This window comes from Oryctolagus cuniculus, chromosome 17 (genome assembly GCF_964237555.1).
Source record: "Oryctolagus cuniculus chromosome 17, mOryCun1.1, whole genome shotgun sequence".
Taxonomy (NCBI): domain Eukaryota; kingdom Metazoa; phylum Chordata; class Mammalia; order Lagomorpha; family Leporidae; genus Oryctolagus; species Oryctolagus cuniculus.
The window spans coordinates 63,585,154-63,608,986 of record NC_091448.1 but is presented as its reverse complement, the minus strand read 5'-3'; the positions used below and the strand labels follow the sequence as shown (position 1 = coordinate 63,608,986).

General features: G+C 40.4%; 2 protein-coding genes and 1 pseudogene across 3 annotated transcripts in view; all 3 read right to left on the bottom strand.

The window, feature by feature from the left end:
• LOC138846270 (zinc finger protein 585A-like) overlaps window positions 1–9,266 on the bottom strand; it is a 216,848-nt gene extending 207,582 nt beyond the window's left edge. The window contains 1 exon segment of the mRNA XM_070061604.1: window positions 9,169–9,266. The gene's annotated coding sequence lies outside the window, so the exon portion shown is untranslated.
• Window positions 1–21,923, bottom strand: part of LOC127486089 (dynein regulatory complex subunit 3) — a 76,440-nt gene extending 54,517 nt beyond the window's left edge. The window contains exons 1-4 of one of the 2 annotated variants that reach the window (XM_070061605.1): window positions 18,491–18,614; window positions 18,149–18,241; window positions 16,217–16,990; window positions 9,169–9,282 (exon numbers count right to left, since the gene is read on the bottom strand). In XM_070061605.1, the coding sequence (XP_069917706.1) occupies window positions 9,169–9,282; window positions 16,217–16,990; window positions 18,149–18,241; window positions 18,491–18,614 (1,105 nt within the window). Of the gene's footprint in view, window positions 1–9,168; window positions 9,283–13,686; window positions 16,991–18,148; window positions 18,242–18,490; window positions 18,618–21,764 lie in introns of those variants that run through there. The other variant, XM_070061606.1, reaches the window with a different exon arrangement.
• Window positions 512–21,884, bottom strand: LOC108176088 (estradiol 17-beta-dehydrogenase 11 pseudogene; annotated as a pseudogene).
• Window positions 21,924–23,833: the final 1,910 nt, after the last annotated feature.

Below are 23,833 nucleotides of genomic sequence, written 5' to 3'. Positions count from 1 at the left end.
AAAACAAAAAGATTTTTCTATGCAGGGTCAAATATTTGGTAAAATTTTTATTTAGTAGATAGAAATAGTGTGAAAGCAGATGATTCCATTAAATAATAGTAAAAAAAATAGTGTTCAGCAATGTGATGATTTCTAGGATGGGAAAATTTGCTTTCAAACCCCAAGCATGAAGCAATCAATTTCATGAGACTTTGATATAAAAACTGAGTAAGAATTTTAAAGAAAATAGTGTGCTCTAGTTTAAAGACCACATTGAAGGAAATATTTCTTACTATCATTTTTCCACCTGTGCTAAGGGCATTTCCATTAATTTGAGATGAAGTATCATGACCAGGAGAGAAGTAATAAAAAGATGGCTTGTGTCTGTCATGAAAATGACTTGTAACAAGGTACTCTTTGGAGCCAAAGTGCCACAAGGCCCACTGAGTCTTTGAAGGCATTATTTTATTAATAAACCATGAGCCCCTGCCTGAATTTTTAGTTTATTTCCCATGAAGGAAAACCTGAGGAGGCTGGGGCCATAGTAGAATATGTGGAGGGTGGTATCAAGATCATTATTTCAAAGTGGTTTTTCTATGTCAGTAAATAGATCCCTAAAGGGACTAAATATGTATATGGCCAATACACATAACCACAATTCTTTTTTTTTTAAAGTAAGAAGTATCCAAGATCCAAAATTCCCAAGAAAAGTGAAGTCTTCATCCTGAGGAGAAATTTGGTGGGATGCCTTTAAGAGAAAAGCTGAAATCAGCTAAGATGTGTTAAAGAGGAGCAGGTTTTCTGTAAGGTTCATTGATGCTGGTGGGGCCTAGGAAGAAGTAACTCACAAAAGTCATAAGCACATACACTTGTTTCTGAGCAGAGATCTACAATGAGGAAGCTCCACTGGGAGGAGAATCCAATGTGAATGTTGGCAAAACTAAAATCAAGGTAAAGAGAAAGTTCTAACCTATGATGAAAAAATAGCAGAAAGGAAGCTTCCAGAAAATAGAGAAGAGCCATGTTTTAGTACAATTCATAAGCTCATACGAAATTTTAAAATATGATGCCAGAAGATTCTTCCCTGCCTGTCTCCTAACAACCTACACAGAAGCCTCCCCATAAAACAGCATAGAGCCATTGTGCTCCAACATGAACATGGAATAGGCACAGTTGCAATTCACACACAGAGCAACAGAGAATAAAAAAGCAAAGTGAAGACACATGAAAGACATTATTACTAAACAACAACAAAAATATATATAGCATTAAAATGATCTGACATAAATAAAAGATTGAAAAAGAACAAATTTGTCAGAATCAGAACAATTCAAGTATGAATAATTAGATTACTATGTAAATACCCAAAAGAAAAAGAATTAGAATTCAGTAAAAATGAATTAGAGAAGAAAAAATTAAATTAAATTAAATAGGTAATACAAGAGTGGTACATAAAGGAAGGTAATATAAGAATGAACATAAATCAAACAGATTTGAGAGGAAACTAAGCATGTACAGAGTTAGACAAGATTATTCAGCAATGGTGACAACACAGAAGCAAGCTGAAGCAATGGAACAGAATACATGCTGAAAATCTAGAAATAAAATACACTGTAAATGCAAAATATGCTTGTACAGTGTAATGTGTTTAATAAAATCACCCCATAACATTAAAAACTTATACTAGCCACTGATGAGGAAAATGCATGGGAACGAGGGTTTTCATATTATCTGAAACTACAGAAAGAAAAATTTGAAAACATAAAGCATCTCTCACACAGATGTGCTAAATGAGAATGTTTTTTTTTTTTTTTTTTTTTTTTTGGACAGGCAGAGTGGACAGTAGGAGAGAGAGACAGAAAGGTCTTCCTTTGCCGTTGGTTCACCCTCCAATGGCCGCCAGGGCCGGCGCACCGCACTGCTCTGATGGGAGGAGCCAGGTGCTTCTCCTGGTCTCCCATGGGATGCAGGGCCCAAGTACTTGAGCCATCCTCCACTGCACTCCCTGGCCACAGCAGAGAGCTGGCCTGGAAGAGGGGCAACCGGGACAGAATCTGGCGCCCCGACCGGGACTAGAACCCGGTGTGCCTGCGCCACAGGCGGAGGATTAGCCTAGTGAGCCGTGGCGCTGGCCAATGAGAATCTTTTTTAAAATTCCACTCGATGGCTGGCGCCGTGGCTCACTAGGCTAATCCTCCACCTAGCAGCGCTGGCACACCGGGTTCTAGTCCCGGTCAGGCGCCGGATTCTGTCCCGGTTGCCGCTCTTCCAGGCCAGCCCTCTGCTGTGGCCAGGGAGTGCAGTGGAGGATGGCTCAGGTGCTTGGGCCCTGCACCCTATGGGAGACCAGGAAAAGCACCTGGCTCCTGGCTCCTGCCATTGGATCAGCGCGGTGCGCCGGCCACAGCATGCTGGCCGTGGCGGCCATTGGAGGGTGAACCAACGGCAAAGGAAGACCTTTCTCTCTGTCTCTCTCTCTCACTGTCCACTCTGCCTGTCAAAAAAAAAAAATAAAATAAAAGAAAGAAAGAAAGAAAGAAAATGGAGTGGAAAAAGAAATTCTACTCGAAAAAGGCATTTACAAATTTTATTCTTTTTTCTGTAAAATAATAGCCATGTCTTTAATGTGGTTTAAAGGACACAAATATACTAACACACTTATGAAGTATGATGAATTTTAAATGGAAAGACAGAACAAGAGAGAAATCTCTCTTACATCTGCTGATTGACTACCCAAATGGCCACAATGGCTAGCATTTCTCGAGGTCAAAGCCAGGATTATGGAACTCCATCCAGGTCTCCCACATGGGTGGCAGGAGCTCAACCATATGGGCCATCTTCTACCTTTCTGGGAACATTACTAGGGAGTTGTATTGGAAACAGATGATCTAGAACTCAAACTGACACTCAGATATGGGGTACCTGCATTGCGAGCAGTGGCTTAGCACCAACCCCAGATTTTTTTTTTTTTTTTTTTTGGACAGGCAGAGTTGGGAGAGAGAGAGAAAGAGAGACAGAGAGAAAGGTCTTCCTTTTCCATTGGTTCACCCCCCAAATGGCCACTACGGCCAGCACGCTGTGCCAATCCAAAGCCAGTAGCCAGGTGCTTCCTCCTGGTCTTCCATGTGGATGCAGGGCCCAAGCACTTGGGCCATCCTTTACTACCTTCCTGGGCCACAGCAAAGACCTGGACTGAAAGTGGAACAACTGGGACAGAATCTGGCACCCCAACTGGGAATAGAACCAGGATACTGGCAACGCAGGTGGAGGATTAGCCAAGTGAGCCGTGGCGCCGGCCCAACCCCAGATTATTTTGACGTTACATCTGGTCATTCAGTGTATCTTCCAGCTATGAAATTCTACAACAGAAAAATATTTATCTTTATCCAGAGCCAAACACTTATAGCACGTTATTAGAAAATTGGTTATCATAATGATTAAAACTTCTGTGCCCTGAAAGCCACTCTAGAAATAATGGTATTTAGGTACAAGACCTTATTATGTTAATTTAGGTGTAAATTTTATTCAATGACTTTCCATTTAATGACCACTGGTGCTGAAGTAATAATCTAGGCTAAATAACTAATTCTTCTGGAAACTTGGGATTTTCAACTGTATTTAAGGTATGCAAGTTTCATGTTTTTCATATATACAGATTATGGAACATAGTTTAACTTGATTAACACAGTAAGGTTGTCCATTATTCATGAGGCCATTTCCATGGTTTAAATCCCCAAATACAAGCCTCCTCTCTCCCATTCACAATCTTTCTGGTTTTCAATTGTCACTCTTATCCATAGTTTTCAGGAAAAATAAATGACAAAAACAGTAGGCAGCATGAATACTTTTAAAAAATATGAAGTCATTTAGGAAAAGTGGTTTATAAGGCAAAAACTCTAAACTTGATAGGATAATAAATTTTTATTCTATAAAAACAGTTAACCATAAGACAAATTGTCAGTAAGACAGGATGCTTGAAATGTAAATGGCCACAAAATATTGTTTGTAATGGTCAAATTTGTCTCTATGAAGTTGATTGTAATGATTACGATTATAATGGAGAATATCACAAAATCAACACATGTGAGATAAGTCAAGACTTTAAAATAATTATTTCTATATTAATAGAATACATTTTATATTCAATAAAACAAAACATAGAAACATTTTTATGGAGGTCCATAAAGAAAATGATACTCATGGATTCCAGTTAAGAAAACACAACATCAAAGCACTGGATTGTGGCACAATGGGTTAAGCTGCTATCTGTGATGCTGGTATCCTATATGAGAACTGGTTTGGGTGCCTACTCCCTCACTTCTAATCCTAACCTCTTCTCTTCTTCCCTTCCTTCCCTCCCCTCCCCTCTCTTCTCCAAGCTTTGCTTCTTTGCTCTGCTCTGCTCTTCTCTCTCTCTCTCAGCTCTGCTTTACAAATAAAATACAACCATAACAAAAAGAAAGGAAAAGCAACATCAAACAAATGTAAAACATTTGTGGCCTTTTAAAAGTATTTACTTATTTATTTGAAAGTCAGAGAGAGAGAGAGAGAGAGAGAGAGAGAGAGAGATGATTATGTAATTGTTCACTCCCCAAAAGATTGCAATAGGTGAGGCTGAGCCAGGCTGAACCAAGAGCCAGGAATAGAAACTTCCTCTAGGTCTCCCATATAGTTGCAGGGGCTCAAGGACACAGGCCATTCTCTGCCACTTTCCTAGGTGCATAATCAGGGAGCTGTACAGGATTGAATGGGCATCCATATGGGATTCCAGCAATGTAGATAGTGACTTAACCCACTGTACCAAGCTCTGGCCCTTAATTATTTTAGAGGCATGGTTGTGGGAATAGAGAGAGACAGAGATAGAGAGAGATGGAGAGAATCTTGCATTCTCTCACCCCCAAAAAGCTCTACATATGTCAGACGATACTTATCTCTCTTGTTTGTGCCTGCTTGTTATTTTTCTACAGTGATTAGTCTGGCTGTGCGTTCCTAATTGTTATGTTACTAGTTGAACACTAGATTAAATAATAAAAAGCACTGGTTGGAGCTATCCAGCAACTCTCTCCAAATGAAGATGGCTGTGCCTCAGCTCATCATTTGAAACTCCACAGCCACCAGCTGTCAGAGGCCAGTCCTCTTTGAAGTTGGCAGAAAAATCTCTCAACATCACACAGCTCCAGAGAATCACTATACACTTCCCCTTACAGAGCTCCTATCCATCTGGTCAGAGGCACAGACAGCCTTAAAGACAGGTGGATGACAGGAGCTAGACACCTGGAAGGGTGACTTAGCCAATAGAAGTGTCAGAGGGAGAGCTAAATAGAAAAAGTCCACGTCTCACCTCCCTGGTCCACAAAGAGGCAGCTTCTCACCCAATTGGCATTGGGTGGCCACCAGTTAAATTGCCACACTCACAGGATTCATCTGTCTGGTGCATTCATTGCAGGCCCATTGCCCAATACTGGGGTCAGTGCTGACTGCCCAAAGACCCATGATCCAAACACAGACACACCAAGTGTACATGCTCACTCACCCCCACAGGGTCATATTAAGGAATGGGAGAAATTTACACAGTCTCAGTGTGGGGGAGGCTGAATCCGGAGAGGCCTAGAGGAACTTCCTGAGCCTGCCTCAAATTTGAAAATCTGTCTTTAAGTTTCAAATCCCTGGTAGCAAACACCCCAGCCCCAGGGCGCTTCTGCTTAAGGATCATTAAGGTGGTATAATAGGAGTGGCTAAGACCCTTGTGCATCTCAACACCCCACCACTTGCCCGCATCTGCTCATCTGCTCTGTACCATTTGCTCTGTAACTCAGCTATATATACACCTCCCTTTTACAATAAAGTGAGACCCTGCTTCGACTGGGCTCCACACCATGCCTGATTGTCCCCCGGGTTTGGGTTTGGGGAAGGCTGAGTGGTGGGTGGCGTACTTCCCCTCCTCGGTCAAGGTAAGCTGTGGGGAGCCTGCCTAATTCTCCAGCGGTGGCGAGGAACAGTCACCGCAGTCTCAGCACACAATAGGCAGCACTAAGGGATCAACTGTCATCAGTCTCAGCAGAAGATAGGAGATCAGGGCTACACACATGGGGATGGCTGTCCCACATCAGCAGGGCATAAAAAGTGCTATTCCCACATATCTGGATCCAGAATCCTCCCGCTCTGCTGATGGTGCCTTCTGCCTAGAGAATGAACACCAGTTCAGTCAGACCCTGGACACACTGGTGGCTTCTAACTGCTACAGAACATGGAGGGAGAGGTGGTAGACAACAGTGACATGATGGAGCTCTGCCAGCCCTGTTACAGTTAAGTTCCCCCTGTCAAGAGTATCCAGGGTCGGCATCCTCAAACCCTCACTACTCACAAATAATCTAAAACTGCTATTGCTGGCTATTCTTGATTTTTCCAAGCCATGATTGAAGAAGACATGTCTGTACCAAGTGTGCTATAGACCCAGATGAGCCACGGTTGTCATCTATTGAACAAGGTACCAAGTCCCCATGAGCCTCCTCCTCCTACCAGTCATTTTCCACCAGCACAATTTTGTAACAACTTTTAAGCCTTCTCATTTTGTGTTAAAGTTAGTATAATGAATCCCCACTCAAATCTCATGTAAATTGCCAAGTGCCTCGTACTGTGTCAAACACTGCAATGGCCAGAACATGAGAGTACCAGACATGACAAGCCTCAGCACTAAAGATACACAATGGGCCCCTGCTCTGATCCTCCCTGCTACTATAGGTGCAGGGCAACAGAGTTCTGGTACTTGGAGAGGGGTGTAGCAGGCTAAGTGCCACCTGCCTCGGATCATAATTCTGGTCTCAGTTAACATAGACCTTGCTTGCCACTTCCAGAAACTGAGTAGCATTCATGCCTGCAAAGCCCTTGAGTTTCTGGAGCTTTTGATGAATGTCAGGCGCACTTTGAGCACAAAAGTGCTGCTGACCTTCTGTTCATTTTCTGGGGCTTCAGGGTTGAAAGGGAAATAAATCTGAATGCCTCAACTAGCCACTCATAAAAATCTTCTGGTGCCTCATTACTCTTCTGGATGACAGTTATAATTTTGGCTGTGTGGTGAGCTTTCTGGATGCCACCCAGAGACCCCTCAAGAGTATCTCTCAGTAGTGGTCTAGGAGGACTATTTCTTCTGGCTGGTAAAGTTTCCAGTATGGAGCCTGGCTAGGAACAACCTGGGGGACCTATGTGTCAGGATGGAATGTCCAAGCTGGGTACTGTTTTTGAGTCCATTTGTGGGCCTTGAGAATTCTCCATCTCTCTTCAGTATTGAACAGGGTCGGGGGTGTTGGCGACAGTCCCTCTATGTTAGATGATGGGTTTGGAAAATGGTCTCAAATAAAATTAAAGTGCCTGCAGTTACTCCAAGGAAGAGGGTATATGATGTTTTCAATTTAAAAGGTTGGTAGTGTTGAATGCCTGATTGTAGATCATGACAGCTGCTGGCTGAACATTGCCATCTGCTTCAATGACAGGGGGTGCCCTTGTCTTTCTCAATGGTATCTGTAGGGCTAGTAGAAGGTTGTTCTGTGATGCCCAGAGACATTGATTTACTGGAAGTTGGGAGACATGGAGCCATAGGAGGTAGAATTGCTTCAGACAGATCCGGGGGTGGCTAGGTGTCCACAAGCCCTGCTAGTGGAGCATGGATACTGAAATTGGTAAGAGTGTGGCAGGACTTTGTCCTCCATTGTTTTGCCCTGGAAAATCTTTGGTGAGGGTTTTCCTAGAGTCAGAGTGAGAATGTTTTGGATCCCAGACCAAAAGAAGCCATGGACAGCCATGATTTGATCTAGGGAAATTGATATGGGTATCTGAGATGTTCTGTAAGGACTCTTCAGACTATTTGATCTATGGCAACATGTTTCATTCCCTCTGAGGGCCAGCCAATACTGAAAGTGGGCCACTCAAACCAACACAAGGTTCTAAGTGTAGCACAGATTGGTTTGATTCCATAATCCTCACTAAACCTGTTTTAAAATGTTTTAACATGTCTAACACAGAAAGGGATCCATCCATTATGCAACCACACTATGATTGTAGACACAGGATAAACAAGGGAGTTGTGCTTCCAATAAAGGTCAGCCAGATGCCTATTTGAGCACATTCCTTATTGGAATTTAGGTGATAATTCACTGTAGCAATGTCAGAATGTGACTCCAACTACCCTTGACCATATGAGGATCACCAGAGAACTTCAGTTTCAGGCCCACTCATAACTCATAGCTTCTACTGGGGACAACAGATTCAAACTGCCAATGCATGCAAAAGCAGCCATACATTCAAACACCTTTCAGAGTGTAAAACATTCCCTCCCTCTAAAGGTGAGTCCCATCTTGAAACCTAAAATAAATATTTCTTGGAGAGTCTGCCATCCACCCATAGGGTCAGGCATGTCTTAGACTCTGGTGACAGGTGATTCTTATCTCATTTGGTGTTTCCAGGTCCAAATGCCCCAAGTCTCTGTGAGTCTGAATGAGCAGCAGTGGTCAGGGTGACAGCAAGCTTTTGCATAGGGAGGAATCTCTCCAAAAGTATTGGAAATGGTGTCTAGTCATCTGTCCTGCAGTGGTCACCTCTGATCTATTTGTCCCCTGTACAAATGGCACAATGGGCCAGCTCATTCAACTTCCTGGTCAGGAAACCAAATGTTACAGAAAAGAGACCAAATAAAATGAAGTCACACATGAGATATTCGGGAAAAAAGACACAGAACTTATTACACGTGCAAACTTGACTGGAATCCTGTCCCAAGTGAACCCTGATTCCCAGCTCTACTTTGTTTTTACATCATAAAATCAGGAAATTGCAGTAATAGGGTTATTCCTTGAGACACCTAAGCATATGTAGATAACCATCTCTAGCACATAGCTTAGCTGTCTGCAAAAGCAATCTCTTGTGGGAATTGCTGACATGTATTATTGAACAGTAAAACAAAACAAAAAAAAATCTCTAAAAAGCCGCTGAGCAGTCTTTGGCCACATCCTGTCTGAGACGATAGTGGTGGGTAATGGGAGCTCCAACCCTATAACAGGAATCATACCCTATTAATGCTAACATATAGGAGTCTTGCAGAAAAAAAGAGAAACCTCTGATTGCAATTAACCTTACCAGGGTACAGCCAAAACAAAGCCTCTAGCAAGATCAGTGTTTGAGAAAGGCAGCAACTTTTACCTCGCATTGACATGAGTTCTCCCATATATACTGAATAAGAGGATGTGTTGTGCTGGTCTCCTCCACTGATAATAGTCTGAGGGGGTGTAGGTACTGGAGGTAGATTCATATAACCTAGTGGGAAAAAAAGTAAAGGAGTATATAGGTCAGAATTTTGAAAGGGATGTGATCCACCAGTTGTAGAATATGAACTGTCAATGGTGTGTCCTAGGAATATGATAAGGTATCATGTTTTGTGTCCCCATGAAGAACCCTGCTTCTCCATGAGTGATGCAGACAGTGGGTGTGGAGGTAGTGGCTAGATCTCATGGGGCAGACTAGGAACAAAGCCTACATTGGACCAAGGATTGTTTCCAGTTATGGTCCATGCTATCTCCACATTTTTGTGATGATTCCATCTCTCAGCAGTGTGTAACTAGTTAATTTGAGGCCTCACTGAGCAGGAGGGGAGATCCAACAGGCTCAGAGAGGCAGTCCAGGGTCATGAATTAGAAAGTGATGGAGCTGAGTGACATGAGTGACTTTATTGGCACTTGTGATTATAGCCAGGGTTACATGGTAAACCCAAGCTAACTCATTTCAAAGTCTTCAACATAAGCACATATGTAAATTTTTTCAAACATAATATTCATAGTTTCCATGATAAAAACACATATTTAGGTGAGAGCTTAGCAATATTGTGGAAATTGAGTTCTGAGTGAAGAAAATACAGAGGCACATGAGGACTTTCTTTGGAGAGTGGGCCAGAGAAGATGAAAGTGATTTTCATGCCCTGCTGGCTGTTGCTCCAGGAGAAGATCCCACCTCCTCTTTACCCAAACTTATAGGTGATTAGAAAGCACAGGGTACCACCTCCATGTTCTGGGTAAGGAGAAATATTTCCTGGAGAAGGGGTTATCTGACTGTCAGGTAGATGGATATAGGAGCATAGGGTGGGTAAAGTGTGGCTTCCAGATCGTGAACTTAAACTATCTAACTTACCCTATATCAACATCACTCGTTTGCACTACAATAATGTTGGGCAAAAATCATGCACAGACATCAAAACTAATGTACAACAAATAAATTTATAATTGATTAAGACGGCATTTCAAAAAACTGTTGAAATAACTGTTGTATCAACTGCTGCAAGTGTTGAATATTTGTCAGCAAACTTTATACATGAAAACACAGTTCATTTGTCTGGTTCCATTCATAATAATGGGAAACTAAAAAATGAAGGTAGTATAAGAGAAAGAATCTCTCAAGAATGGTTAACCAGTCTTCATGGCAATTCATCACACTTGCTGAGGTGTGATTCCAAAAAAACAATTCCTCCAGACACTTCACAGTTTCAGAGACTTTTCTGTAAATGTAATCTTGTTTTCTGGAAATTTGCTTTACAGTAAAGGTACTCCCAATTCCATTACATTCATATGCCTTTGTGTGAGTTATCAGTTTACCATCTAGAGGTGACTGGTCATATAAAACTTTTCTTTTTTTGCAAGTTTTCTCACTTCTGAGCCTCTTCGTGTGAATAGAAGACTGACTTATAGCAGAAGGATTTTTTTCACATTCATTACATTGATTTTTCACTTTATGAATTCTCTGAAGTCTGTTGATGTCTAATTTCTGGCTAATGGAATGTTCATACTTACAGCATTCAAACAATATGACCTGTTGTGAATTCTATATTCATACAAGCCTGAATTCCCAGAAAATGTCTTCCACATTCATTACACTAGACAGGGATGCCCACTTTCACCATTGCTATTCAACATAGTACTGGAAGTTATAGCCAAACCCATTGGGCAAGAAGAAGTTTCACCTCACCCCGGTGAGAATGGCTCACATTCAGAAATCTACCAACAACAGATGCTGGAGAGGATGTGGGGAAAGAAGGACACTAACCCACTTTTGGTGGGAAGGCAAACTGGTCAAGCCACTATGGAAGTCAGTCTGGAGATTCCTCAGAAACCTGAATATAACCCTACCATTCGACCCAGCCATCCCACTCCTTGGAATTTACCCAAAGGAAATGAAATTGGCAAACAAAAAAGCTATATACACCTTAATATTTATTGCAGCTCAATTCACAATAGCTAAGACCTGGAACCAACCCAAATGCCCATCAACAGTAGACTGGATAAAGAAATTATGGGACATGTACTCTATACAATACTATACAACAGTCAAAAACAGTGAAATCCAGTCATTTGCAACAAAATGGAGGAATCTGGAAAACATCATGCTGAGTGAAATAAGCCAATCCCAAAGGGACAAATATCATATGTTCTCCCTTATCGGTGACAACCGAGCACCAAAAAGGAAACCTGTTGAAGTGACATGGACACTATGAGAAACAATGACTTGATCACCACTTGTCCTGACTTTCGAGGGAAATCTTACTACTTTATTACTTTTGTTTTTTTTTTGTTGTTGTTGTTGTACTGGATACCATTAGTTGAACTCTTTATTTAACACACAATTATTCTTAGGTGTTTAAGTTTAACTGAAGAGTGACCCTGTTAAATATGAGTGGGAATAAGAGAGGGAGTACAGGTACAGTTTGGCACATGCTCAACTGGACTTACCTCTAATGGTATAGTTAGAAACATGCCAGGGGATTCAAATTTAATTCCATCAAGGTGGCATGTACCAATGCCATCTCACTAGTCAAAGTGATCACTTTTAGTTCATAATTGATCGTAATGATAGGTCTAAGAGTCAAAGGGATCATATAAACAATAGTGTCTGCTAATACTGATAGAATTAAAAAGGAGGGAACCATAAAACATGGGAAGTAGGATACACAGCAGACTCATAGAATGGTAAGATGTCCTGCTAAACAGCACTCTGGCCTCAGAATCAGCACTTAAGGCATTCATATCTGGTTGAAAAGTCCATGAGAGTATTTCAGGCATGGAAAGCCAAGACACTGTGGCAAAAAAAAAAAAAAAAAGTGACCTAAATGAAAGATCTCTGTGAGATCCCAGCAGAAAGTATGAGCCATCAAAGAAGGAGGTACCTTTCTCTGAAGGGAGGAGAGAACCTATAATTTGACTATGGCCTTGTCTAAAAAAGACCAGAGTTGGTGAACTCAAGAGGCTTCCATAGCCATGGTAGCTCATGACAAGATTCTCGGTTGATTACTGACATCTATTTATGAGTGTCAATTGTTAAATCAACAACAGGAGTCACTGTGCACTTACTCCCCATGTAAGATCTCTGTCCTTAATGTGTTGTACTATGTGAATTAATGGCATAACTAGTACTCAAACAGTACTTTATACTTTGTGTTTCTCTGTGGGTGCAAACTGTTGAAATCTTTACTTAGTATATACTAAATTTATCTGTATATAGATAATTGAAAATGAATCTTGATGTGAATGGGATGGGAGAGGGAGTGGGAGGTTCGATTGTTGAAGGTGGGAGTGAGGTTATGTGGGACAAAAGCCACTATAATCCAAAAGTTGTACTTTGGAAATGTATATTTATTAAATAAAAGTTAAAAAAAAGAAACCCCCATCTGAATTCTCTGATGTATGATAGATTTGTGACAAATGCTTTTTTAACACTATTAATATTTATAAGCTTTCTCCATTACATGCGTCCCTGTTGGATAAGATGTGATTTCCAGCAGAAAATTTTGTCCTAATACTTACATTATTTGAAGGGAAACTCTTCCACATTCAATATATACATTCTCTCCCTCTCTCTCTCTCTCTCTCTCTCCCTCCCTCCCTCCCTCCCTCCCTACCTCTCTCACTCTTTCTATGACAGATAGAGTTAGAGAGACAGAGAAAAAATCTTTCTTACATTGGTTCTCCCCCAAATGGCTGCTGCAGCTGGAATTATGCCGATCCAAAGCCAGGAGCCAGGTGCTTCCTCCTGGTCTCCCATGCTGGTGCAGGGGCCCAAGGACTTGAGCCATCCTTCACTGCCTTCCCAGGCCACAGCAGAGACCTGGACTGGAAGGAGTGACCAGTACTAGAACCTGGTGCCCATATGAAATGCCGGTACCACAGGGGGATGATTAACCAAATGAGCCACAGAGCCAACCCCTTATTATATTCTCAAAGTCTCTCCCATTCAAAATAGATGATGGATTATGAGGTATGACCTATGACAAAAAGCTTTCCCACATTTATTTCATTCATGAGATCTCCACTTTGTGAATTCTCTAATGTTGTACCTGAGATTTTGGCAAAGCTTTCCAACACTCATTACATTCATAAGATTTCTCCCCCATGTGAATTCTCTGATGTCTTGTGGGCTATGACTTCTAAGTAAAGGCTTTTCCACAAGATTACTTTCAAAGGTTTTTTTCCCTGTATGAATTTGATGATGTGCAATGTGGGCTAAGTTATGGTAAAAGACTTTGAGTCATTACATTCATAAGATTTTCCCCATGTGAATTCTGTTATGCTTGATGAGGTATAATTGGCACCAAAGGCATATCCACACTGACTATAATCTTATTGTTCTCCCTTGATGGATTCTGTTATTTAATGAAAAGGAACTTGCACAAAAAGGCAATTGTGTGGAAAATTCCCTGTTAATTCTGTGATGTTTTATTAGTTGAAAATTATAACAAAAGGCTTTCTACTATCATTATTCATGACATTTCTCCCCATGTGAATTCTCTGATGCTTTGTGATGTTTGTCATATGAAGAGGCTTCTGCACAGTCATTGCCATCATAAATTTTCTCTCCTGTGACTTCTTTGATGTTCATTGAGCTCTGAATTGCATAGAAATTTGCAAAGAAAACTTCTCCACAGTCAATACATTCATAAGGTTTCTCCTGTATGGCTTCTCTAATTATTTACAAGGCTTGACTTTTGGCCAAAGGCTTTTCCAAGTCATTGCATTCAGAAGGTTTATCCCCTGTGTGACTTCTCTGATGCCTTTTGAGGTTTGACTTATGGGTAAAGACTTTTCCAGTCTTTACATTCATCAGGTTTTTCCCCTGTGCGAATTCTCTGATGTGGGTGCTAGAGCTGACTTACTCAGAAAGGCTTTTCCAGTCATTACATTCATAATCTTTCTACGCTGTGTGAATTCTCTGATGACTTATGAGGCTTGATTTGTGACCAAATGGTTTCCCACTGTCATTGTATTCATAGGGTTTCTCCTCTGTATTACTTCTCTGATGTAGGATGAGAGATGACTTCTTAAGAAAGGCTTTTCTACAGTCATTGCATTCATAAGGTTTTTCCCCCGTGTGAATTCTCTGATGTAGGATGAGATGTGACTTCCACATAAAGGCTTTCCCACAGTCATTACATTCATAAGGCTTTTCCCCTGTGTGAATTCTCTGATGATTTATGAAATGGGACTTCCGGCCAAGGCTTTTCCACAGTCATTACATTCATAAGGTTTCTTCCCTGTGTGAATTCTCTAATGCTTTGTGAGGGCTGATTTACAGTGAAAGGCTTTTCCACAGTCATTACATTCATAAGGTTTCTCTCCTGTGTGAATTCTTTGGTGATTTATGAGGTGTGACTTCTTCCCAAAGGCTTTTCCACAGTCATTACATTCATAAGGTTTCTCCCCTGTGTGAATTCTCTGATGATTTATGAGGTATGCCTTCTTGCCAAAGGCTTTCCCACACTCATGGCATTCATAAGGTTTCTCTCCTGTGTGAATTTTCTGATGAGTTATGAGCTGTGACTTCCGGCCAAAGGCTTTACCACAGTCATTGCATTCATAAGGTTTTTCCCCCATGTGAATTCTCTGATGTAGGATGAGATGTGACTTCCACATAAAGGATTTTCCACAGTCATTACATTCATAAGGCTTATCCCGTGTGTGAATTCTCTGATGATTTATGAAATGGGACTTCCGGCCAAAGGCTTTTCCACAGTCACTGCATTCATAAGGTTTCTCCCCTGTGTGAATTTTCTGATGCCTTAAGAGGTGTGACTTCTGGCCAAAGGCTTTCCCACACTCATTGCATTCATAAGGTTTCTCCCCTGTGTGAATTCTCTGATGATTTATGAAATGTGGCTTCTGGCCAAAGGCTTTATCACAGTCACTGCATTCATAAGGTTTTTCCCCCGTGTGAATTCTCTGATGTAGAATGAGACATGACTTCCACATAAAGGCTTTTCCACAGTCACTGCATTCATAAGGTTTCACCCCTGTGTGAATTTTCTGATGAGTTATGAGGTGTGACTTCTGGCCAAAAGCTTTGCCACACTCATTGCATTCATAAGGTTTCTCTCCTGTGTGAATTTTCTGATGAGTTATGAGGTTTGACTTCTGGCTACAGGCTTTACCACAGTCATTGCATTCATAAGGTTTTTCCCCTATGTGAATTCTCTGATGTAGGATGAGACAAGACTTCCACATAAAGGCTTTTCCACAGTCATTACATTCATAAGGCTTATCCCCTGTGTGAATTCTCTGATGCTTTGTGAGGGCTGATTTACAGCGAAAGGCTTTTCCACAGTCACTGCATTCATAAGGTTTCACCCCTGTGTGAATTTTCTGATGTGTTATGAGGTGTGACTTCTGGCCAAAGGCTTTTCCACACTCATTGCTTTCATAAGGTTTCTTCCCTGTGTGAATTCTCTGATGATTTGTGAGGACTGATTTACAGCGAAAGGCTTTTCCACAGTCATTGCATTCATAAGGTTTCTCTCCTGTGTGAATTCTTTGGTGATTTATGAGGTGTGACTTTTTCCCAAAGGCTTTTCCACAGTCATTACATTCATAAGGTTTCTCCCCTGTGTGAATTCTCTGATGATTTATAAAATGGAACTTCCGGCCAAAGGCTTTTCCACAGTCATTACATTCATAAGGCTTATCCCCTGTGTGAATTTTCTGATGCTTTGTGAGGATTGATTTATAGTGAAAGGCTTTTCCACAGTCACTGCATTCATAAGGTTTCTCTCCCATGTGAATTCTCTGGTGATTTATGAGGTGTGACTTTAGGCCAAAAGCTTTTCCACAGTTATTACATTCATAAAGTTTATTCCCTGTGTTAATTATCTGATGCTTTATGAGGTGTGACTCCTGACCAAAGTATTTTCCACAGTCATTACATTCATAAGGTTTCTCACCTGAGTGAATTCTCTGATGATTTATGAGATGTGACTTCTGGTAAGTGGCTTCTCCATGTTCATTAAACACATGAGAGTTTTCCACTATGTGAGTACCGTAATTAATTGCACGGCAGAATTTATAACTGAATGATTTTCCACAAGGCTTACATGCATTGGGTTTCTTCCCTATATGTGGTCTATGATTTATTTTAAGAGGTGATTGATCAATGACAGGTTCCAAAGAACTACTATATTCATAAACTTTCTCTCTTCTGGGACTTTGTTGATGCATACTGAGGTTAGAATTTTTATGGAAATCATGTTCTATTTGAGTTGTCTTGCCAATATTGGCAGTTGACTTCTTACTTTCTACCATAAAATGCCTCTCAGATTGACAAAATATATTTTTCCTTTTGAAGACTTTGCCTTTTCCGATTGGTTCAAATGACTGTTGCACAGTCTGATTTTTGTGCTGTTGATTAAGAGCCTCACAGATCTGGAGAGCATTCCCAGGCACATTAGTAGCATCAAATTTTTCTCCAGTTTGTAGTTGAACAGGCCCACAGTGCAGATACACATTGTGACATACATTGCATTCTTCAGGTTTCATTCCTGAATAGATTCTCTTTTTGATACTCAGTTTTGGAATATGGTTTGAACTTAAACGAAGTGTTTTTCTTAATTCAATGATCTTGGGAGTTGATGTCTTATTGTTTTTCATAACATTCTGGTTCAGATTTTTGTCCTGACTTTTCTGGTTTTTCCTAATCAGGTCATCCCTTTTCGTGGCAACTGAAGTGAGAAAAAAAAAATGGTGCTGTCAATAAATCAAATATAATTCTTTTTCCTGGCATACTCATGTAAAAGGAATGAAGTTACTTGTATTTAAGAGGGATAGAATTAACAAAATGAATACAAGTCATTGCTTGGAATGTCTGCATCCAAACACAGTGCCAATTTAAGCCCAGGATACTCTGCTTCAAATACAGCTCTCTACTAATGTATACCAGGGGGCAGGAGATAATGGTTCTTGTGCTTGGGACCCTGTGATACATCAGATTGGAATAGTTGGAATGCCAGGCGTTTGGCTTCAAATTAGTCAGACCTAACTGCTGCAGGTATCTGGGGAGGTAGCTAATAGGAAATCTCTTTCTCACTGTTTCTCCTCTCACTGACTTTCTGCCTTTCACAAAGGTGAAACAACTATATAAGATTTTAAAGAAAGGACATATGTTTGGTAAAAATAATCAGCTATTGCCAAGAAATCAATTTTTCCTTGTCCTATTCATTCCAGTTCATTTTTCTAAAATTGTCTGTTTTGTACTTCTCTGATATTTCAAACATCAATATGGGAAACTTTTGTTGGATCATTTTCTTGCAGGTGGAGAAGAGTTTAATGTGTCTGTATTCCAAGCAGGATCACATTTAAGGGACAAGATTTGCATCTGTGGTTGTCTCATGTTCTGTCTTCCCAGGGAAACAGCATTTGTGGGATTTTTCTAATGAAAAACTGTTTTATCTGCACTCTATTACAGTTTCCCCATATTTCTAAGGAAATCTGATATCCTCAGCCTCTGAGAACTACAATAGTTACAGAAAGTCCCAATATACCACCTTCGGTATACATTCACAAGCAATTTAAAGAATTTGTTTCTGCAGACCAGAATCTGCTTAATTTCTTCAAAATTTATTTCTATCTCATTGTGCAGTTGTCATTCCTGGTGACCTCCTTTCATTTTTTACATAAACACTCCTCTTTGATAATATGCAATTCTGGAGATTTTGATCAGTTGCCGATTTACACATGAAACTTCATTTCCTTTGCCTTTACCAGAGATACTGATCTCCATAGATACTGTAGAATAACTGTAAATTAAGAGAAAGACCACCACTCAACATCTGCTGCAATGATTCTACTTTGGCCTCCCTGACCATTATGTACACACTCACCTGGGAGGCTATGATGTAAGCATTCTTCCCCCATCCAGGGCTCTGCTCCTTGCTCCAACTTCAAGATCAAGTCAGGTTTGGTCATGCAGTGCCCTAGTAATGGAAATAATGTAACACTTTGTGAAATCACTATCTTGGGTTAATTAAAGGTGAACAGCATGGTCCAGGAGCTATGCAACAAATGTTCCAATTTGAATTCCTTCTCAGATGGTATATAATCAGATTCTTCATGGACTCAAATTCTATTCCTGTCCCTCATTTATAAAGTTTATTAATAGTGCTCACTTATTTCTCAAATAGTGAGAAAATGTTACCACTGGGCATGTGATGAGTGTCACTCACCCAAGGAGAACAGGCTGCTGTAGGTCTCCAGCATCACATCCTTGTACAGGATTTTCTGAGCTTGGTTCATGTTCTGCCATTCCTCCCAGGTAAAGTACACAGCCAGGTCTTCAAATGTTATCATCACCTGTGATAGAACACTCCTGGTCAACATGTCAACTCTGTCACATAACAAAAAATGGCAGATGTATAACTACTGCATGCATATGGAGGAAGAAGGAAGGATGCCATTTCATTTCAGATTTGTTGAGCATTTGGACAGCCACACAGAAGCATTCAACAGGGGATCAAACCTGTGGTATAAAGGCTGTGAAAAATGCCCAAGCTGGAGGGAAACAGGAATTTCTGTTCAGAAAGGCCTGACTATGTCAAGGGCAATTGCACAGGAGGCTGAAAGGGGGACAATAGTCACTCTGGAATGAGCAATGTTCAGAAGAATGTAGAAGTATTCAGGGAAAAAGACAAGAAACCATCAGGGAAGCTATGAAGAGTTTGAACAGAGAAGAATTTCCAGGAAAACACCATGCACAGTCAATGCAATTATGGCAGAGAAAAAAAAATTTAAATTGAGACATTACAGACTTAACTTAGTGTTTATGAAGTCAGCTCAGATACTCTATCTCTGCATCAAATTTCCAAAGAAATTTCCTTGAGAAATTCTGTACTATAATCTGCATTTGTGACTGAGGGAAATGCAGAGAGATTTGTTTGAGAACCTGTAGTAGGCACCAGTATTATGGTGCAGCAGATAAGCCTGCACCCTCCACCTGCAATTCAGGCATCCCAATGTGAACAGTTTGAGTCCTTGGTGCTCCACATGGGATGCCTGTGGTCATTTTGTGAATGAACCAGTAGATGGAAGGTATCTCTTACTACCCATCCTTCCATATCTCTATTTGCTTTTCAAATAAGTTAATAAGTAAATCTTGGGGCCAGAGCTGTGGTACAGTGGGTTAACACCCTTGCCTAAAGTGCTGACATCTCATATGGGTGCCATTTCTAGACCCAGCTGCTCCACTTCTGATCTAGCACTCTGCTATGACCTGGGAAAGTAGTAGAAGAAGAACAAAACCCTTGGGTCCTTTAACCCATGTGGGAAACTGAGAAGAAGCTCTGGCTCCTGGCTTCAGACCAGCACAGCTCCGGACATTGTGGGCAGCCAGGGAGTGAACCAGCAGATGAAGATCTCTACTCTCTCTCTCTCTCTGCCTCTCTCTCTTTGTAACTCTGACTTTCAAATAAAAAATAAATTTTTAAATAAAAACTTAAAACATAAAAGAACCTGCAATAGATTTTTTTTCCTCACACAGCCCTTATGCTATCTCTGAATCAAGGTCAGCTCCCCAAATTATGAAGGTCTGCATTACTCTAACAATTAAAAAAATAAATGCAACTGATTTGTGTTTTAGCACTAGCTAACTCTTACTCTTGCAGAATGTTCAGTGTTTATTTCCATGGTGGTACTGAAACACTGCCCACTACATCATCTATATAACAATAATGACTGTATTTGACATCATGACCCCCAATTTCGAATATTATCCTTGAAGCCTCATTTAAAAATATAAATAATATGTATTTTGCTATGGCAACAGAAAGATGAGACCAAATTGCCTTAGATTACTTCAATGCTTGATAGTCATGACAAATTCATTTGTCTTGTTTTTATATATTCCCTAAGAATAAAATTTATCTTTATTTTCCCATTTTTATTAACAAATTATTATAAATCTAAAAAGAAAACTGACAGCAACCTGAGAATAATTAAAAAAAAAAAAACACTTACAGGGCCAGTGCTGTTGCACAGTGGGATAAAGCCCCAGCCCTCAGAGCCAGCATCCCATATGAGTGCCAGTTTGAGTCCTGGCTTCTCCACCTCAAATCCTGCTCCTACAAATATTACTGGGAAGGTACTGGAGGATGACTCAAGGGCGTGGACCCATGCACCTATGTGAGAGATGCAGAAGGATCCTGCCTCTTGCCTGTAGATTGGCTCAGGTCTGACCTTTGTGGCCTTTTGGGGAATGAACCAGCAGATGCAAGACTCTCTCTCTCTCTTTTTCTGTTACTCTCTGTGACTATGTCTTTCAAATGCATAAAATAAATATGATTTTAAAAGTACACAATCTGCAGGTGATGTATTAATTTTCTTTGCTCTTTGAAATATCTGGAGGTGTCATGAATCATTCCTGGAAGAAAACATAAATGCAAGGATTTAAAAGAAAATTTCATGGCTTTCTTTCTACATTGCACTGTAGAAAACGGAGTGCTAGAATGAATAAAGAATCATGAGTACATAAATAAAGAAAACAAACTTCATGGAGGAAAAATTATTTAAACCTGCAAATATATGGCAACTGAACCCACCTCTATTAAGTGGCAGAGATTAATCAGAAGTTATCTTTGGTTTAATGAAAGCATTGCAAAAAAAAAATTTTTTTCCCCAGGAATTACTGTCATATTGTTTTTGTTCCTTTTCCTCATTTTCTGTAAAGTCAATTCCTATGGTCATTTCTGTGATACAAGAAATCATGTTTCAGATAAACAAAAAGTGGAGATAAATGAGAATAGTCAGGGTGATACTGAAGAAAAAAGGACAATTAGGAAAAAGGGAACTTCCAACGTTGAAACTGATTAATGTTACGAGAAATCACTTAAATGTGGGGAATCAGTGTTCAGGAAGACCAGACACTTATTCTTTCTTTTTATATCCAATTACTGCATCAAACTTAATGTTGAGCTTTCGTTTTGCAAGTGCCAGGAAACGCTCAGGAAGGATCCTTTCCAATATCATTAAAAAGCATATAGAAGATGGCACAAAGATCATTTTCTCCTCTGTCAGGATCCCATTCATCAGCTTGTTTACCACTTGCTCAGGTTCCAGGGTGGGTCCCAGGATGGTGCTTGGATTTTTGATGAAGCCAGTGTTTATGAAATTCGGGCAGAGACACGTCGTCTTGACTCCGGTTCTTTCTAAGGCAGCCAGCTCATCAGTCAAAGCTCTGTGAAACCCAACAGCAGCAAACTTGCTGGAACAATAAGCCAGTAAGAAGGGGACCACAGTATGTCCACCTGCGGAAGCCACAGTGACAATATGACCATGATTGTTCTTCATCATCGCTGGAAGAAATGCCTTTGTAGTCCAGAAATGCGCAAGCACATTAACTTCAAAAGCTTTTTCAATCTGAGGGTCTTGTGTAGCAAACAAATCAGATGTGTAGACTACACCAGCATTATTTACTAAGATGCTAACATCTCCAATTTCTGCCTTTACCTTCTTTGCAGAGCTGTAAATATCTTCTCGGTTACTGCAGTCAACCACAAAAGGATGAGCCTGGGCACCCAGTCTCCTGCATTCAGCAGCTGTTTCCTCAATTCCATGCTTTGGAGGTAGTCAGCAGGAATGGAGCATTGCAAAAATTTTATTAAATGATATTGTAACAATAAAAAACAGTAAAACTTTGTTATTGTTGAAATTAATTACATTCAGTAAAATTTACATTAATGAAAGTTATTTTGGGGACTGACACTGTGGCTTAGTGGGTAAAGCTGCTGCCTGTATCCCATGTGAGTGACAGTTCAAAACAGTGACAGAGCTGCAATCAACAGTCACCCATACAGGTTTCATCTCAAATGGCCTGAACACCCAGCTCCATCACATTGTCATCTTGGATGAAATAGACTTTCTTTCTTTCTTATTTTAAGAATTTTATTTATTTATTTGACAGGTAGAATTACAGACAGTGAGAGAGAGAGGCAGAGAGAAATGTCTTCCTTCCATTGGTTCACTCTCAAAATGGACACAATGCATGGAGCTGTGCTGATCTAAAGCCAGGAGTCAGGTGCTTCTTCCTGGGCTCCCACCCAGGTGCAGGAGCCCAAGCACCTGGGCCATCTTCTGCTGCTTTGCCAGGCCACAACAGAGAGCTGGATAAGAAGAAGAGCAGCCGGGACTAGAAATGGTGCCCATATGGGATGCCGGCACCCCACATGGAGGATTAACCTACTGCACCACAGTGCTGGCTCTGGATGAAACAGTCTTTCTACAGAACTTTTGTAGCTGCCTCTGTACAACTGGAGACACATTGGTCTTGTTTCAGTGCACCAATTTTTGATAAAAATATCTTTAAAATCTCAACCTTATTCACCCTTTCTCCAGGTCCAGAACTGAGGATGTGGCATTGGTGTCCCTTCCTAGGCCAGCCAAGATCTACAGGGTGCACCTGAATGACATAACTTAATACCTCAGATCTATGACTGTCACCTATGCCACCAAGAGACAGACACCTGTCCTGCTCTCCAAGGTTCCTTTCACCCGCACACTAACATCCACAGACACAGAAACCAACCACACAGTTCTTGAGCAATATAAGGAAAGCCCCAGAGTCAGGAATTCTGTGAAGATGGTGGGAATGGTTGGAATGGCACATACTGAGAAGGAGGCCAGAGGAGATTTCCCATGGTCCTGAGCTGCTGACATCATGGGCAGATGAGGCTAGATTCCCAGATACCAATGCATGTCTCCATTAGAAGCAATGAAGATGATCCATACATCAGCTAGAAAATCAGTCTCCTTGGACACAGAGGGGTTACATCAGAACTTGTCTAACCACAAGAGATATCCACATAATAATCAATTCCTCATTAATGCTTGACATATTTACAACCTAAAGGAACATAGTATAAGTGGAGAAATTCAAATGTGGAAAGAATTCTTGGGAATTGTATTTAAATTTATCATGATTTGATCCTATTGAAAACCTAAAATTTGTTTTTAAATTTTATAATGAAAAAGGATAAAAAATATGTTCCATCTTATGTCTCTACAGCATAAGATATACATCAACTTTCCCAGGTTCTATATGCATTTATGAACAAAGTTTCATAGGTGTACTCAGTAGTGTGGCTCCAATATGTCTTAACCAGGGATTCAACTAAATTTAACAAGGAATTTTAGAAGAATTCCAAAATATGTATCAGAAGAAAAATACATACTTTACTTGGTACATCTCATTTTAATTATACTATTGTCTCCATTTCCAATTGTCAGATGTACAAAAAAATCCCAGAAGCAGCAGAGTTAGTCCAACATGATGAGGAATAAAATACTTTTTAAGTTGCAACTTGGCTAGAGAAAATGAGAATTCACAGATCCCAGATTAAAATAACCAAGATGGCTCAATAAAAGAAAACTCAATGTCTTCTTACACTGACATTTATTACCTCAGATTTATTTAACAAAAAGGAGATTACTCCAGCTATTCCCCATTAGGCATCCCAATTTAATCTGCTAAATCTATTAAAAAAAAAAGCACCTCATGATAATTACTAAAATCATACTGC